Genomic DNA, 18,672 nt, shown 5'->3' on the forward strand with positions numbered 1-18,672 from the left:
ATAAATTCCATTTTAAATAAATATGAAGATTTATCAGCATCAACCTCTGAGACAGAATCCTCTGAACCAGAAGAACCATTATCAGAATCAGAATGATTATGTTCATTTAAAAATTAATCTGAAAAATGAGAAGTTTTAAAAGACTTTTTACGTTTACTAGAAGGAGGAATAACAGACATAGCCTTCTTAATGGATTTAGAAACAAAATCTCTTATGTTATCAGGAACACTCTGAGTATTAGATGTTGACGGAACAGCAACAGGTAATGTAACATTACTAAAGGAAATATTATCTGCATTAACAAGTTTGTCATGACAATCAGTACAAACAACAGCTGGAGGAACAGATACCACAAGTTTACAGCAGATACACTTAACTTTGGTAGATCCAGCACCAGGCAGCGATTTTCCAGAAGTATCTTCTGACTCAGTGTCAACGTGGGACATCTTGCAATATATAATAGAAAAAACAACATATAAAGCAAAATTGATCGAATTCCTTAAATGACAGTTTCAGGAATGGGAAAAAATGCCAGTGAACAAGCTTCTAGCAACCAGAAGCAATAAATAATGAGACTTAAATAATGTGGAGACAATAGTGACGCCCATATTTTTTTAGCGCCAAAAAAGACGCCCACATTATTTGGCGCCTAAATGCTTTTGGCGCCAAAAATGACGCCACATCCGGAACGCCGACACTTTTGGTGCAAAAAAACGTCAAAAAATGACGCAACTTCCGGCGACACGTATGACGCCGGAAACAGAAAAAAAAATTTGCGCCAAAAAAGTCCGCGCCAAGAATGACGCAATAAAATGAAGCATTTTCAGCCCCCGCGAGCCTAACAGCCCACAGGGAAAAAAGTCAAATTTTAAGGTAAGAAAAAATGATTTATTCATATGCATTATCCCAAATATGAAACTGACTGTCTGAAATAAGGAACGTTGAACATCCTGAGTCAAGGCAAATAAATGTTTGAATACATATATTTAGAACTTTATAAAAAAGTGCCCAACCATAGCTTAGAGTGTCACAGAAAATAAGACTTACTTACCCCAGGACACTCATCTACATGTTGTAGAAAGCCAAACCAGTACTGAAACGAAAATCAGTAGAGGTAATGGTATAGATAAGAGTATATCGTCGATCTGAAAAGGGAGGCAAGAGATGAATCTCTACGACCGATAACAGAGAACCTATGAAATAGACCCCGTAGAAGGAGTTCATTGAATTCAAATAGGCAATACTCTCCTCACATCCCTCTGACATTCACTGCACGCTGAGAGGAAAACCGGGCTCCAACCTGCTGCGGAGCGCATATCAACGTAGAATCTAGCACAAACTTACTTCACCACCTCCATAGGAGGCAAAGTTTGTAAAACTGATTTGTGGGTGTGGTGAGGGGTGTATTTATAGGCATTTTGAGGTTTGGGAAACTTTGCCCCTCCTGGTAGGAATGTATATCCCATACGTCACTAGCTCATGGACTCTTGCTAATTACATGAAAGAAAAAATATTCTGGAGTAGACTGTTCCTTTAATATTTTACAAAAAAGCATTCAACAGAGATTGTGTATTAGATCATATACACACATTCATATTTGATATATTTATTTATATCCCCCAATATAAAATGATCTTAAATGGAACACCCAATCTATACTGAAAAGGTGGAATTTCTTTTATGCAGGCTGCTTTAGTGTTATTCCTTTATTTAAAATAAACAGCTCTTTTTCCCCAGCCAAAGTTCAATTAGTCTGTCATAATTCAACATTGTCCACTCATTTAGTAATCAGCAGTTTCTAGGCTTCTCTTACAGCAGCTTTTGTTTTTATGGGAAAGTAGATATCTGTGTTGTGACTTGATAACTTAAAAATAACAAGTGTAAAGTTACATGAATTGTGGCTGTGAAAATGTATTTTAACTTTTTTTTAAAAGACAGTGTAAATTGGTTTATCCTTAATGTGTTTCCAATTACTTGCTTTATGAGCAGCAGAGTTTAAAATGTATGTGAAATGTATTATTTTGGTATATTTTTGTATATGAAATAGCGGTTTCTGCTAACCCAATACAATGGGCTGATCTTGTAGGGAGAGAATACCTCATTATTTTATCTCTAATTAATTACACAAATTACTCCTTATCTTCTTTATTACCGTTTACTTAAACGCTAATACTTAGAAAGAACAATGGAAAATTAACATTTTAGAACCTCTGTCACAGCCCCCCACTAGGAGCATTATTTATCTAAAGTTTCTAAACCTTCCTGTTTATGTGTGTTTTCTTTTTTAACCAGAAATTAAAAAGGGACATGAAACCCTTTTTCTTTCATGATTCAGACAGAACATTCAATTTTAAACAGCTTTCCAATTTACTTCTTTTATCTAATTTACGTTGTTCTCCTGGTATCATTTTTTGAAAAGCATAGCTAGGTAGGCTAGGGAGGTGTGAGCTAGCTGATTGGTGGCTGTACATATATGCCTAATCATTGGCTTACGGAAGTATTCAGATAGCTTTCAGTAGTGCATTGCTGGTCCTTCAAGAAAGAATACAAAGAGAATTAAGCAAGATATGTAACAGAAGTTGAAACGTTGTTAAAATAAGTATGCAAAATCTGAATTCTGAAAGAAAAAGTATGTGTTTCATGTCCCTTTAAGTTCTGAAATGAACAGTATAGATGGGGATACAAAAGGCAAAATCTTCTATTTCAAATGAGAAAAACAAATAAATGCTCCTGATAAATTATTTTTTTTTCGGAATGATGATGGTACACAGTCCTCCATAACATATGGGATATATTTCTGCCACTAGGTAGAGGTCAAGTACCCATACAAGAGCTTAAAAATCCCTCCCACCTCTCTCTTAGTTTAGCCAAGTAGAGAAAAGGAAACATTAGGTAGGAAAGACAGAGCATGGTCTGTAGAGGTGTCATTAGAACTGTTGCCCAAACATTGAAATGTGCGGGGCCTGCGGATCATTATCATTCTGAAAGAAAATGATTTATAAGGCAAGCATAAATTTTGTTTTCTTTCGTAAAATGATGATGGCCCACAGTCCTCCATAACTTATGGCATTAATACCCAAAATAGTGGTTTATGTTACGTAAAGGGTGGGGCAATTTTTCTAGCAGTTCTTATTTAGCCGACACTGCGGCCTGAAGGACTTTACTTTCAAAAGCTGCTTGTGAAAAAACAAAACCTCAAAAGCGATAAACTCTGAAAAAAAGTACGCAGAGAAGACATGTTGCAGCTTTGCAAATCTGCTCCAAAGATGCATCATTTTTTTAAAAACGCACAATGTTGCAATTGTACTTGTAGAAAGAGCTGTAATACTCTTATAGAAGGCGACCCTTCCCGCCTTCAAGAAAGTCTTGAATCCCTTTTTATGGGTCAAGAGGCCAATGTAACCTTAGTAGCTTTCTGTCCCTTACTAGACTCAGTAGTAAAAAAAAAAAAATTAGAAGTTTGACTGAAATATTTTATTGTAGATAGAACTTCAAAGTTTACTACATTCAGATAATATAATAATAAGATCCGCTACTTTAGCAGGATCTGAACACAATAAAGGAACAATCATCTATTGATTGTACTGAATATTTTCTTCCTAAGGAAAATACCAAAGTATAGCCTTCACCTTGTGAATAGTAAGGAATGTAGAATCACAAGACAAGGCTGGCAATTTAAAAAACTATTTTTGCTGAAAAGATTGCTAATTGAGTACTTTCCAAGATAATAGTCGATATTAATGGCATGCAATGGTTCAAGAGAAGAACCTTGTAATAAAGAGAAAAGTAAGTTCAGACTCAAGGGTGGAGAAATAGGTTCCATCAGTAGACTAATTCTAACTAACACTTGAATATTGAGATTGCACAGGTACTGGAATTCATTATTCCCCTATCCTTCAAATCCTTTAATAAAGGTTGTTGCCTCTGAAGGAGCATTGGCAACTTTTAGATGGGACCAGAAGCCAATAAGGAGTACCCTACTGTGCTTTAAAGAAAATAAAAACACTCAACCTCCTGAAGGACAAAGAGAATTAGCCCGGATAACCAAACTATTTTTCTGGATGGATCCCAAAATGTAGGAACTTATACATATGTTTATACAAAGTTTAATAAATCTGTACATGACATAAGCATTTCCTGATTGATGGTACGGTTAGACACCACCTTGGGAAGAAGCCCCAAACCAGTGAGAAGCACAGCCATATCCACATGAAAAACAAGATAAGGAAGCTCACATTGCAAGGCAGCCAGTTCAGATACTCTGCGTGTCGAAGCAATGGCCAACAGGAAAAGAACCTTCCAGGACAGAATCTTAATGTCAATGGAGTGCATAGGCTCAAACGGAACCTTCTGCAATACCTTAAGGACCAAGTTTAAGCTCCATGGAGGAGCAGACTGTCTAAAGACAGGCCTGATTCTAGACAGAGCCTGAACAAAAGATTGTATGTCAGGGAGCTCAGCAAGTCTCCTATGCAACAAGACTGATAATGCAGAAATCTGTCCCTTTAAGGAACTGGCGGCAAGACCCTTCTCCAAATCCTCTTGGAGAAAGGACAGAATCCTGGATACCTTCACCCTATGCCAAAGATATCCATGCTTCTCACACCAGGACAAGTAAGTCCTCCACACCTTATGGTAGATGCGATGAGTGACTGGCTTCCTTGCCTGAATTAGCGTGTTAATCACACTTTCAGAAAAGCCTCTCTTGGCCAAGACTAGGCGTTCAATCGCCATGCAGTCAGCCTCAAAGAATCAAGGTTTTGATGTTGAAAAGGATCATGTTCCAGCAGATCCCTGCGACAGGGTAACCTCCACAGCGGAGAGGATGACATCCCCACCAGATCCGCAAACCACATCCTCCGCGGCCACGATGGAGCAATCAGAATGGCCGAAGCTCACTCCTGTTTGATGCGTGCCGCTAAACGAGGTAGTAGTGGTAACGGTGGAAAAATGTAAGCTAGGCTTAACCCCCCAAGGCAACGCCAAGGAATCTATCAGCTCTGCCTGGGGATCCCTGGACGTCGACCCATATCGGGGTAGCTTGCAATTGAGTCTGGACACCATGAGATCTATCTCCGGCGATCCCCACCTGAGACAAATCTCTGCAAACACTTTGGTGTGGAGAGACCATTCCACCGGATAGAAGGATTGCATGCTGAGAAAATTTGCTTCCCAGTTGTCCACACCTGGAATGTGAATCGATGAGAGCGAGCAGCTGTGGGACTCTGCCCACTCCAAGATCTGAGACACCTCCCTCATAGCTAGGGAGCTCCTCGTACCCCCTGATGGTTGATGTAAGCCAAGGTAATGTTGTCGGTCTGGAATCTGATGAAGCTGAACGACCCCAGAGGAGGCCATGCCTTCAGAGCATTGTAGATTGCTCAGAGTTCCATAATATTTGTCTGAAGGAGAGACTCCTCCCAGGTCCATTTTCCTTGTGCAATTTGGCACCCCAAACAGCTCCCCATCCTGCCAGACTTGCGTCCATGGTCAAAATCTCCCAGGGCGGTCTCAAGTAGGATGTCCCCATGGACAGCTGCTCCGGACGGATCCACCAAGATAGGGAGATCCGAGTCCGAGCATCCATAGATATCTGCTGTGATAGATCTGAATGATCGCCATTCCACTGTCTCAACATGCACAATTTAAGAGGTCTGAGATGGTACCTGGCGAATGGAATGACGTCTATGCTGGAAACCATGAGTCCGATCACCTCCATACACTAAGCCACAGAGGGGCTTGAGGAGGACTGAAGGGCAAGACAAAAGGACGCAATCTACCTGCGTTGATGGTCTGTGAGAAATATTTTCATGGACATAGAGTCTATTATCGTGCCCAGGAACGCCACCCTGTTGCTGGGAACCAGGGAACTCTTTCCTGAGTTGATCTTTCAACCGTGAGATTATAGCAAAAGAAGAAGAGCCCTCGAATGATCCTCTGCGAGACTGAGCGACGGCGCCTCGACTAGGATGTCCACGAAAAGATTTGAATAGTACCCTAGACCCCTTTCTGCTTGGGGTACTAGTACGATAACGCAGAGAGATCCCTCACACACTCTAGAAAGGCCTCTTTCTTTTCTGTTCTTGAAGACAGGTTTGACAGGAGGAATCTGCCCCTGGGCGGATGGGATCTGAACCCTATCCTTTAACCCTGGGCGACAACCTTCAGAACCCAAGGTTCCTGAACGTCCTGTAACCAGGCTTCTGAGAAGAGAGATAATCTGCCCCTACTCGGTCCGGAGACCGGTCGGGGGCCGCCCCTTCATGCCGATTTTGTCTCGGCAGGCTTCTTGCTTTGCTTAGACTTGTTCCAAGAATGAACCGGCTTCCAAGTTCCCTTGGACTGGTCCGCTTTCGCAGCGAGCTGCTGGCGCTGGGTCTTGTCCGCACGGTAGGAAAGCTCCCTTACCTCCCATAACCATGGATATGATCAAATCCAATCCTGCACCGAACAGAATCTTTCCTTGAAAAGACAGGGACAACAGCCTCGATTTAGGACCAAGACTTTAGCCACAGAGCCCTGCGAGCTAAAATGGAAAAACCTGACACCTTAGCGTTCAGGCGAATAATTTGCATATTGGCATCACAAATGAAAGAATTGGCGACCTTCAGCACCTTAATCTTATCCTTCATCTCGTCGATGGACGTCTCCCCCTCGACAATTTCACACAGGGATTCACACCAATATGTTGCAGCTCCGGCAAACATGCCTACGGCCGCTGCCGGCTTAAAAACAAACCCTGTGTGTTGAAACATCTTTCTTAACATGTTTTCCAACTTTTTATCCATGGGCTCTTTGAACGACAAACTATCCTCGAGGGGAATAGTTGTCCGCTTTGCGAGCGTGGAGATAGCACCATTCACCTTAAGGACAGTACCCCACAGCTCAAGCTGAGAATCCGGAACAAGAAGAAGGGGTAAAGGAAGAACCTAATCGCTCCGATTCATTCTTAATAATATTAGCCATTTTAACAGGAACGGGGAAAGCCTGAGGCACCACCCTGTCCTCATATACCTTATCAAGCTTAGGAATTGCAGGTAGCAAGCACTTGCTTCAGCAAAAAGCGCACATTCTAGATCTTATCTAAAAGGATCTTCATTGTTGTATAAAAATACAGATAAATCTTGCAGACTGAAATAAACATGCAGAGCACAATGAAAGAAAAGTATATACCTAGAGGTGTTTATACTATAGAATTGTGTATACTAATAGCATAGGACATGTAATGTATTGCATCCACAGAGAGAGGAGTTCTGCCTATGTAAAAAAAAAAAAAAAAAAACAGTAGTTCCCCCCTGAGTGACAAGTACAGAGAGAATGATATGTATGCAAAATTTGAGGTATACCATTCTCACAGATTTGAGAGAGGGAAATCAGAAAACTGACTTCTCAATACAGATATTAGTGGAATACATTTTGTTCCAGATTTCAATTTTAACAAAGTATGCAATAACACTATATATAAGTATTAGTACAGACAATACCTGGTAGAGAGCCCACTATACTAAGTTACACTCCCTCAGACACCTCAATTATCTCTCAGTGTAGAAAACCCTAAAGACCCTATATATATTATATAGCCCTTAAGTACCCCCTGGCAGCTCCTGTGTGTGTACTCGCCCCCTTCATGGGACTGGTAGGCACTGGAAATAAGGTTAGAATCTGGCTCAAACTTTTGCAGTAATAATCCAGTTGCTGAGGCTCTGGCTTGATAGACAAAAAGCCTGAGAACTCTGAGGGGTGGAGCTACCACCGGGAGAAAAACAGGTGTTCATATAATATAGTAAAAACACTTTTGGTTGCTTTTTAATAAACAATAGTACACCAAGACTTATAACCCCTTAGAGATGTCAAAACACTGTTACCCAGCCTAACCGGAGCCTCCTCTATAAAACTGCATATTACACTAAGCAAATGCTAGTCTTCTTAAAGGGCAATACATCTAAATTTAATTGCGTAACATAATAATGTACATATGATTTATATTCTAACAAACACCCAGAGGGCTATAGCAGTTTACCTTCTTGGCTCTTGCAATGAACAATTGCAACTCCTGTAAAGACACTGTGCTCTTTGCCGCTTAACCTAAAAAATTAGAAATAAAATGAATACACAAATATTTTTTAACAGAGGAATGATTTGAGGGCACACTATTTTCTCTTTCTGTATACACTATTGTATAGGGTCTAGTGGCTGATATATTAGTTGTACAGTAGCATTCTATGTTTAGAGCAGCTTTTGAAAGTCTAAACGCATTTGACTGAAATTTAGCATCCTAATATTTACACACAATAATCATTTGAAATAAAATGGTTTAGTTTTTAACAAGGCTATATCTGAAACGACTGTACCGATCCAAATTAAATTTAGCTGGTGAAAGGAATATTAGTAGAGTATTTCTAGTGTGGTTTGGAGTTATATGTTTTGTTATACTTATATAATATCATAATTATAATCTGAGACAAGTGACCATGAAAATTGCATTGGACTAGTTGTAGATGAATGTATGTATTTTTACATTCAAATGTGCTCACTGACAATATATCATTCAAATAACAAAGGCAAACATTTAAATATTACACTGAATATTGACACAACAGACTTACACTGATGTCTATGAGAAGCAATATTCTAATGTTACATTTCTTAAAGAAAACATTATCAGCAAACAACATTTATTTTTAACAATTTGTTATTTTAAATTATGCCAAAACATTTGCCCATCCCTAATGTTAGAATATATATATATATATATACATACACATAGCAAAATTCAATTTAAGTTTTATGAATATTTTTGTTATCAGTTAAAGGGCCACTAAACCCAAAATCTTTCTTTCATGATTCAGATAGAACATAAAAATTTAAACAACATTACAATTTACTTCTATTATTTATTTTGCTTCATTTTTTAGATATCCTTATTTGAAGAAGAAGCAATGCACATGGGTGAGCCGATCACATGAGGCTTCTATGTGCAGCAACCAATCAGCAGCTACTGAGCATATCTAGATATGCTTTCCAGCAAAGAATATCAAGAGAAAAAAACTAATTAGAAATTAGATAATAGAAGTAAATTAGAAAGATGCTTAAAAATGCATTCTCTTTCTAAATCATGAAAGAAAAAATGTGGGTATCATGGCCCTTTAAGTTAAAGGGATCTAAAGCCGAACTATTTTTAAATTGTTATTACATCTACATGCTAAGTGGGGGTGACAAAGTTTATGTTTTTGATTTTTATTTAAAGTGACATGAAAAGGGATTGTAATAAAAAACATAATTTTTGCTTACCTGATAAATTTATTTCTCTTGTAGTGTGTTCAGTCCACGGGTCATCCATTACTTATGGGATATATTCTCCTTCCCAACAGGAAGTTGCAAGAGGACCACCCAAGCAGAGCTGCTATATAGCTCCTCCCCTTACATGTCATATCCAGTCATTCGACCGAAACAAGACGAGAAAGGAGAAACTATAGGGTGCAGTGGTGACTGGAGTTTTAATTTAAATTTAGAACTGCCTCAAAAAGACAGGGCGGGCCGTGGACTGAACACACTACAAGAGAAATAAATTTATCAGGTAAGCATAAATGATGTTTACTCTTGTTAAGTGTGTTCAGTCCACGGGTCATCCATTACTTATGGGATACCAATACCAAAGCTAAAGTACACGGATGATGGGAGGGACAAGGCAGGAACATTAAACAGAAGGAACCACTGCTTGTAGAACCTTTCTCCCAAAAACAGCCTCCGAAGAAGCAAAAGTGTCAAATTTGTAAAATTTTGAAAAGGTATGAAGTGAAGACCAAGTTGCAGCCTTGCAAATCTGTTCAACAGAGGCCTCATTCTTAAAGGCCCAGGTGGAAGCCACAGCTCTAGTGGAATGAGCTGTAATTCTTTCAGGGGGCTGCTGTCCAGCAGTCTCATAGGCTAAACGAATTATGCTACGAAGCCAAAAAGACAGAGAGGTGGCTGAAGCCTCTTGACCTCTCCTCTGTCCAGAATAAACGACAAACAGAGAAGAAGTTTGCCGAAAATCTTTAGTTGCCTGTAAGTAGAACTTCAGGGCACGGACTACATCCAGATTATGCAAAAGACGTTCCTTCTTTGAAGAAGGATTAGGACATAATGATGGAACAACAATCTCTTGATTAATATACCTGTTAGAAACTACCTTAGGTAAAAACCCAGGTTTAGTATGCAGAACTACCTTGTCTGAATGAAAAATCAGATAAGGAGAATCACAATGTAAGGCAGATAACTCAGAGACTCTTCGAGCCGAGGAAATAGCCATCAAAAACAGAACTTTCCAAGATAACAGCTTAATATCAATGTAATGAAGGGGTTCAAACTCAACACCTTGAAGAACTTTAAGAACTAAGTTTAAGCTCCACGGCGGAGCAACAGTCTTAAACACAGGCTTAATCCTAGCTAAAGCCTGACAAAAAGCCTGAACGTCTGGAACTTCTGCCAGGCGTTTGTGTAAAAGAATAGACAGAGCAGAAATCTGTCCCTTCAACGAACTAGCAGATAAACCCTTTTCTAAACCCTCTTGTAGAAAAGACAATATCCTAGGAATCCTGACCTTACTCCATGAGTAACTCTTGGATTCACATCAATATAAATATTTACGCCATATCTTATGGTAAATTTTTCTGGTAACTGGTTTCCGAGCCTGTATTAATGTATCAATAACCGACTCCGAGAAACCACGCTTTGATAGAATCAGGCGTTCAATCTCCATGCAGTCAGCCTCAGAGAAATTAGGCTTGGATGGTTGAAAGGACCCTGAATTAGAAGGTCCTGCCTCAGAGGTAGAGACCATGGTGGACAGGACGACATGTCCACTAGGTCTGCATACCAGGTCCTGCGTGGCCACGCAGGCGCTATCAAAATCACAGATGCTCTCTCCTGTTTGATCCTGGCAATCAATCGAGGCAGCAACGGAAACGGAGGAAACACATAAGCCATCTTGAAACCCCAAGGGGCTGCTAGAGCATCTATCAGCACCGCTCCCGGGTCCCTGGATCCGTAACAAGGAAGCTTGGCGTTCTGGCGAGACGCCATGAGATCCTGTTCTGGTTTGCCCCAACGATGAATCAGTTGAGCAAAGACCTCCGGATGAAGTTCCCACTCCCCCGGATGAAAAGTCTGGCGACTTAGAAAGTCCGCCTCCCAGTTCTCCACGCCTGGGATGTGGATCGCTGACAGGTGGCAACAGTGAGACTCTGCCCAGCGAATTATCTTGGAGACTTCTAACTTCGCTAGGGAACTCCTGGTTCCCCCTTGATGGTTGATGTAAGCCACAGTCGTGATGTTGTCCGACTGAAATCTGATGAACCTCAGTGTTGCTAACTGAGGCCAAACTAGAAGAGCATTGAATATTGCTCTTAATTCCAGAATATTTACTGGGAGGAGTTTCTCCTCCTGAGTCCACGATCCCTGAGCCTTCAGGGAGTTCCAGACTGCACCCCAGCCTAGTAGGCTGGCATCTGTTGTTACAATCGTCCAATCTGGCCTGCAAAAAGTCATTCCTTTGGACAGATGAACCCGCGACAACCACCAGAGAAGAGAATCTCTGGCCTCCTGGTCCAGATTCAGTAGAGGGGACAGATCTGAATAATCCCCATTCCACTGACTTAGCATGCATAATTGCAGCAGTCTGAGATGCAGGCGTGCAAATGGCACTATGTCCATTGCCGCAACCATTAAGCCGATTACTTCCATGCACTGAGCTACTGATGGCCTTGGAATGGAATGAAGGACACGGCAAGCATTTAGAATCTTTGATAACCTGTACTCCGTCAGGTAAATATTCATCTCTACAGAATCTATCAGAGTCCCTAGAAAAGGAACCCTTGTGAGTGGTAACAGAGAACACTTTTCTACGTTCACCTTCCACCCATGCGACCTCAGAAATGCAAGAACTATCTCTGTATGAGACTTTGCATTTTGAAAACTCGACGCTTGTATCAGAATGTCGTCTAGGTACGGAGCCACCGCTATGCCTCGTGGTCTTAGTACCGCCAGAAGTGAGCCCAGAACTTTTGTAAAAATTCTCGGGGCCGTAGCTAACCCGAAGGGAAGAGCTACAAACTGGTAATGTCTGTCTAGAAAGGCAAACCTTAGGTACCGATAATGGTCTTTGTGAATCGGTATGTGAAGGTAGGCATCCTTTAAGTCCACTGTGGTCATATACTGACCCTCTTGGATCATGGGTAGGATGGTTCGAATAGTTTCCATTTTGAACGATGGAACCCTTAGTAACTTGTTTAAGATCTTTAGGTCCAAGATTGGTCTGAAGGTTCCCTCTTTTTTGGGAACCACAAACAGATTTGAGTAAAACCCTTGCCCTTGTTCCGTTCGCGGAACTGGGTGGATCACTACCATTACTAAGAGGTCTTGTACACATTGCAGAAATGCCTCTTTCTTTATTAGGTTTGTTGATAACCTTGACAGATGAAATCTCCCTTGTGGAGGAGAAGCTTTGAAGTCCAGAAGGTATCCCTGAGATATGATCTCCAACGTCCAGGGATCCTGGACATCTCTTGCCCAAGCCTGGGCGAAGAGAGAGAGTCTGCCCCCCACTAGATCCGTTTCCGGATAGGGGGCCCTTCCTTCATGCTGTCTTAGGGGCAGAAGTAGGCTTTCTGGCCTGCTTGCCCTTGTTCCAGGACTGGTTGCTTTTCCAACCCTGTCTGTAACGAGCAGCAGTTCCTTCCTGTTTTGGAGCGGAGGAAGTTGATGCTGCTCCTGCCTTGAAATTACGAAAGGCACGAAAATTAGACTGTTTGGCCTTTGATTTGGCCCTATCCTGAGGAAGGGAGTGACCCTTACCTCCAGTAATGTCAGCAATAATTTCTTTCAAGCCGGGCCCGAATAAGGTTTGCTCTTTGAAAGGAATATTAAGCAATTTAGATTTAGAAGTCACATCTGCTGACCTGGATTTAAGCCATAGCGCTCTGCGCGCCTGGATGGCAAAACCGGAGTTCTTAGCCGTTAGTTTGGTTAAGTGCACAACGGCGTCCGAAACAAATGCATTAGCTAGCTTAAGTGCTCTAAGCTTGTTCATGATCTCATCCAATGGTGCTGTGCGAATAGCCTCTTCTAGAGACTCAAACCAGAAAGCCCCTGCAGCAGTGACGGGCGCAATGCATGCAAGGGGCTGTAATATAAAACCTTGTTGAACAAACATTTTCTTAAGGTAACCTTCTAATTTTTTATCCATTGGATCTGAAAAAGCACAACTATCCTCCACCGGGATAGTGGTACGCTTGGCTAAAGTAGAAACTGCTCCCTCCACCTTAGGGACCGTCTGCCATAAGTCTCGTGTGGTAGCGTCTATTGGGAACATTTTTCTAAATATCGGAGGAGGGGAAAAGGGCACACCGGGTCTATCCCACTCCTTGCTAATAATCTCTGTAAGCCTTTTAGGTATAGGAAAAACGTCAGTACACACCGGCACCGCATAGTATTTATCCAGCCTACATAACTTCTCTGGGATTGCGACCGTGTCACAATCATTCAGAGCCGCTAACACCTCCCCTAGCAATACACGGAGGTTCTCAAGCTTAAATTTAAAATTTGAAATTTCTGAATCCGGTCTCCCTGGATCAGATCCGTCACCCACAGAATGAAGCTCTCCGTCCTCATGTTCTGCAAATTGTGACGCAGTATCAGACATGGCTCTCGTGTCATCAGCGCGCTCTGTCCTTAACCCAGAGCTATCGCGCTTGCCTCTTAACTCAGGCAAATTAGATAATCATTGAGACAGATTGCAGACTGTCTCAATGATTACTTCTGTTCTGTTTTCACTAAAGATTGTGAAGATACAATGTCTACATTAAGGGATGCTACGCAAAATAGAAACAAGCTTAACAGTAATCTTTTTACAGAGGATGAGGTTTTGTTAGCATTATCAAAAATAAATGTTACAAAGGCAGTGGGTCCTGATAATATTCATCCAAGGGTTTTAAAAGAACTTCGATCAGTGCTAACTGTCCCATTAACTGATCTGTTTAATCAGTCACTATTAACAGGAGCTGTCCCAGATGATTGCAGAATAGCAAATGTAATACCTCTTCATAAAAAGGGCAGTAGAGAAGAATCTGGCAACTACAGGCCAGTTAGTTTAACTTCAGTAGTAGGGAAATTAATGGAAAGCCTCTTAAAAGAAAGAATTATGACTTACATAAAGACAAACAATTTAGAGGACCAAAATCAGCATGGTTTTACTTCAGGGAGATCATGTCAGACTAATCGAATTGACTTCTTTGATTATGTAACAAAAGTATTAGACAAGGGAGGAGCAGTTGATGTAGCATATCTAGATTTCAGCAAAGCATTTGACACCGTCCCACACAATAAACTTATTCACAAACTATATCTCCTTGGTCTAGATTCAAAAATTGTGAACTGTGTGGAATGCTGGCTTAAGGACAGAAAACAAAGTGTCTTAGTAAATGGAGTTCATTCAGCAGAGGGGGCTGTTACTAGTGGTGTTCCTCAGGGGTCAGTTCTGGGGCCTGTTTTGTTTAACATATTTATCTGCGATATCAGCAAAGGGCTACAGGGGAAAGTATGTCTCTTTGCAGATGATACAAAAATTTGCAACAGAGTGGATGTTCCAGGGGGGGTAGACAAAATGAGAAGTGATATACAACAATTGGAGGATTGGACAAACGACTGGGATCTAAAGTTTAACACAGCAAAGTGTAAAATAATGCATTTAGGGAAGAAAAATCCAAATGTTAATTACAGACTCAATGCCACTTTACTGACTGTTACAGACGAGGAACAGGACTTGGGAATTATTATTTCAGATGATTTAAAACTTAGTAAACAATGTAGTAATGCAGCGAGTAAGGCTAGCAGAATGCTTGGATGTATTGGTAGAGGTATTTGTAGCAGAAATAGTAAGGTTCTTATGCCACTTTATAGATCATTAGTTAGGCCTCATCTTGAGTATTGTGTGCAGTTCTGGAGCCATATCTTCAGAAGGATATTAACAAACTTGAATCTGTGCAAAGGAGGGCTACCAAAATGGTACATGGTCTAAAAAATAAAACTTACCAGGATAGGCTCAATGACCTAAATATGTATAGCTTAGAGGAGAGAAGGGAAAGAGGTGATATGATAGCAACTTTCAAGTACATTAAAGGGTTTAGTAAAACTGAGGCTGTGGGTATTTTACATAAAATGGAAAATTCAAGAACAAGGGGTCATGAGCTCAAGCTAAAGGGTAGTAGATTCAGGAGTAATTTGAGGAAGCACCTCTTTACAGAAAGAGTGATTGATTTATGGAATAAACTTCCTCAAGAGGTAGTAGCAACAAACACTGTGGGGGACATTAAAAATGCATGGGACAAGCATAGGGCTATCCTACGAACTAGATAAGTTTATACTGTTAGGTAAGGTCGGGCAGACTTGCTGGGCCTATGGCTCTTATCTGCCGTCAATATCTATGTTTCTATGTTTCTATGTAATACTTCTTTCATAACATTAGCCATATCTTGCAAAGTGATTTGTAAGGGCCTTGAAGTACTTGGCGCAACAACATCACGCACCTGAGCGGGAGGCGCAGGTACTGACACGTGAGGAGAGTTAGGCGGCATAACTTCCCCCTCGATGTCTGGTGATAATTTCTTTACCGGTAAAGACTGACCTTTATTTAAAGTAATATCAATACAATTGGTACACATATTTCTATTGGGCTCCACATTGGCTTTTAAACATAATGAACAAGCAGATTAATCTGTATCAGACATGTTTAAACAGACTAGCAATAAGGCTAGCAAGCTTGGAAATTACTTTCAGAAAATTTTAAAGCAAAGTAAAAACGCTGCTGCGCTTTTAAAAACACCAAAAAAACAATTACAGCTGAAATAACAATGAACTAATTCAGTTATAGCAACCAAATCTTTACATTAAATGTATGAAATTAGCAGAGGATTGCACCCACTAGCAAAAGGATGATTAACCCCTTAATACCCAAAAAACGGATAATCAATTTAACAGTTAACGTTTTTATCACAGTCAAACACACTGTCACAGGTCTGCTGTGACTGATTACCTCCCTCAAATATAAATTTTGAAGACCCCTGAGCTCTCTGGAGACGTCCTGGATCAAGGAGGAAGAAACAGGAAGACTATGATTGAATTTTAACTGCGCAACAAGGCGCTAACAAAAAGCCCCTCCCACTCATATTACAACAGTGGGAGACCAGCTATAACGGTTTCTATGCAGAAAAATACGTTAGCCATGTGGAAAAAATCATGCCCCAAGAGATTTATCACCAAAGTACCACACAAAACGATTAACATGCCAGTAAACGTTTTAAAAAACAACATTTCAGATGTTGTGTAAAGGTATCACTAAGCCTGCTACCAGTCTCTTCTACTGCAGTTAAGGCTCATACATTATTTCAGTATTAACAGTATTTTTTCAGTCAAATTCTAGTCCCTAGAAAATAACTCTACTGTGCATACATTTACCAGCCTGATACCAGTCACTACTACTGCATTTTAGGCTGTACTTACATCATATGGGTATCGGCAGTGTTTTCTTAGTCAATTCCATTCCTAGAAAAACATAATTTATGTAAGAACTTACCTGATAAATTCATTTCTTTCATATTAGCAAGAGTCCATGAGCTAGTGACGTATGGGATATACATTCCTACCAGGAGGGGCAAAGTTTCCCAAACCTCAAAATGCCTATAAATACACCCCTCACCACACCCACAAATCAGTTTAACGAATAGCCAAGAAGTGGGGTGATAAGAAAAAAGTGCGAAGCATAAATATAAGGAATTGGAATAATTGTGCTTTATACAAAAAAATCATAACCACCACAAAAAAGGGTGGGCCTCATGGACTCTTGCTAATATGAAAGAAATGAATTTATCAGGTAAGTTCTTACATAAATTATGTTTTCTTTCATGTAATTAGCAAGAGTCCATGAGCTAGTGACGTATGGGATAATGACTACCCAAGATGTGGATCTTCCACGCAAGAGTCACTAGAGAGGGAGGGATAAAATAAAGACAGCCAATTCCGATGAAAATAATCCACACCCAAACAAAGTTTAAAACTTATAATGAAAAAAACTGAAATTATAAGCAGAAGAATCAAACTGAAACAGCTGCCTGAAGTACTTTTCTACCAAAAACTGCTTCAGAAGAAGAAAACACATCAAAATGGTAGAATTTAGTAAAAGTATGCAAAGAAGACCAAGTTGCTGCTTTGCAAATCTGAACAACCGAAGCTTCATTCCGAAACGCCCAGGAAGTAGAAACTGACCTAGTAGAATGAGCTGTAATCCTTTGAGGTGGAGTTTTACCCGACTCGACATAAGCATGATGAATTAAAGATTTCAACCAAGATGCCAAAGAAATGGCAGAAGCCTTCTGACCTTTCCTAGAACCGGAAAAGATAACAAAGAAGTCTTTCGGAAATTCTTAGTAGCTTCAACATAATATTTCAAAGCTCTAACTACATCCAAAGAAAGCAATGATTTCTCCTTAGAATTCTTAGGATTAGGACATAATGAAGGAACCACAATTTCTCTACTAATGTTGTTAGAATTCACAACCTTAGGTAAAAATTTAAAAGAAGTTCGCAACACCGCCTTATCCTGATGAAAAAACAGAAAAGGAGACTCACAAGAAAGAGCAGATAATTCATAAACTCTTCTGGCAGAAGAGATGGCCAAAAGGAACAAAACTTTTCAAGAAAGTAATTTAATGTCCAAAGAATGCATAGGTTCAAACGGAGGAGCTTGAAGAGCCCCCAGAACCAAATTCAAACTCCAAGGAGGAGAAATTGACTTAATGCCAGGTTTTATATGAACCAAAGCTTGTACAAAACAATGAATATCAGGAAGATTAACAATCTTTCTGTGAAAAAGAACAGAAAGAGCAGAGATTTGTCTTTTCAAGGAACTTGCAGACAAACCTTTATCCAAACCATCCTGAAGAAACTGTAAAATTCTCGGAATTCTAAAAGAATGCCAGGAAAAATGATGAGAAAGACACCAAGAAATATAAGTCTTCCAGACTCTATAATATATCTCCCTAGATACGGATTTACGAGCCTGTAACATAGTATTAATCACAGAGTCAGAGAAACCTCTTTGACTAAGAATCAAGCGTTCAATCTCCATACCTTTAAATTTAAGGATTTGAGATCCTGATGGAAAAAAAGGACCTTGTGACAGAAGGTCTGGTCTTAACGGAAGACTCCACGGTTGGCAAGAGGCCATCCGGACAGGATCCTCATACCAAAAACCTGAGAGGCCATGCTGGAGCCACCAGCAGAACAAATGAGCATTCCTTCAGAATCTTGGAGATTACTCTTGGAAGAAGAACTAGAGGCAGAAAGCTATAGGCAGGATGATACTTCGAAGGAAGTGACAACGCATCCACTGCTTCCGCTTGAGGATCCCTGGATCTGGACAGATACCTGGGAAGTTTCTTGTTTAGATGAGAAGCCATCAGATCTATTTCTGGAAGACCCAATATTTGAACAATCTGAAGAAATACCTCTGGGAGAAGAGACCATTCGCCTGGATGAAACGTGTGGCGACTGAGATAATCCGCTTCCCAATTGTCTATACCTGGGATATGAACCGCAGAAACTAGACAGGAGCTGGATTCCGCCCATACCAGAATTCGA

At 40.4% G+C, this 18,672-nt stretch overlaps 1 protein-coding gene across 2 annotated transcripts in view; it reads right to left on the reverse strand.

Moving 5' to 3' along the window:
- ASMTL (acetylserotonin O-methyltransferase like) overlaps positions 1-18,672 on the reverse strand; it is a 365,075-nt gene that overhangs the window by 211,834 nt on the left and 134,569 nt on the right. For both annotated transcript variants that reach the window (XM_053706428.1, XM_053706427.1), the window contains exon 6: positions 8,021-8,085. In XM_053706428.1, coding sequence (XP_053562403.1) covers positions 8,021-8,085 — 65 coding nt within the window. The remainder of the gene's footprint in view (positions 1-8,020; positions 8,086-18,672) is intronic.

Source organism: Bombina bombina, chromosome 3, assembly GCF_027579735.1.
Source record: "Bombina bombina isolate aBomBom1 chromosome 3, aBomBom1.pri, whole genome shotgun sequence".
Taxonomy (NCBI): domain Eukaryota; kingdom Metazoa; phylum Chordata; class Amphibia; order Anura; family Bombinatoridae; genus Bombina; species Bombina bombina.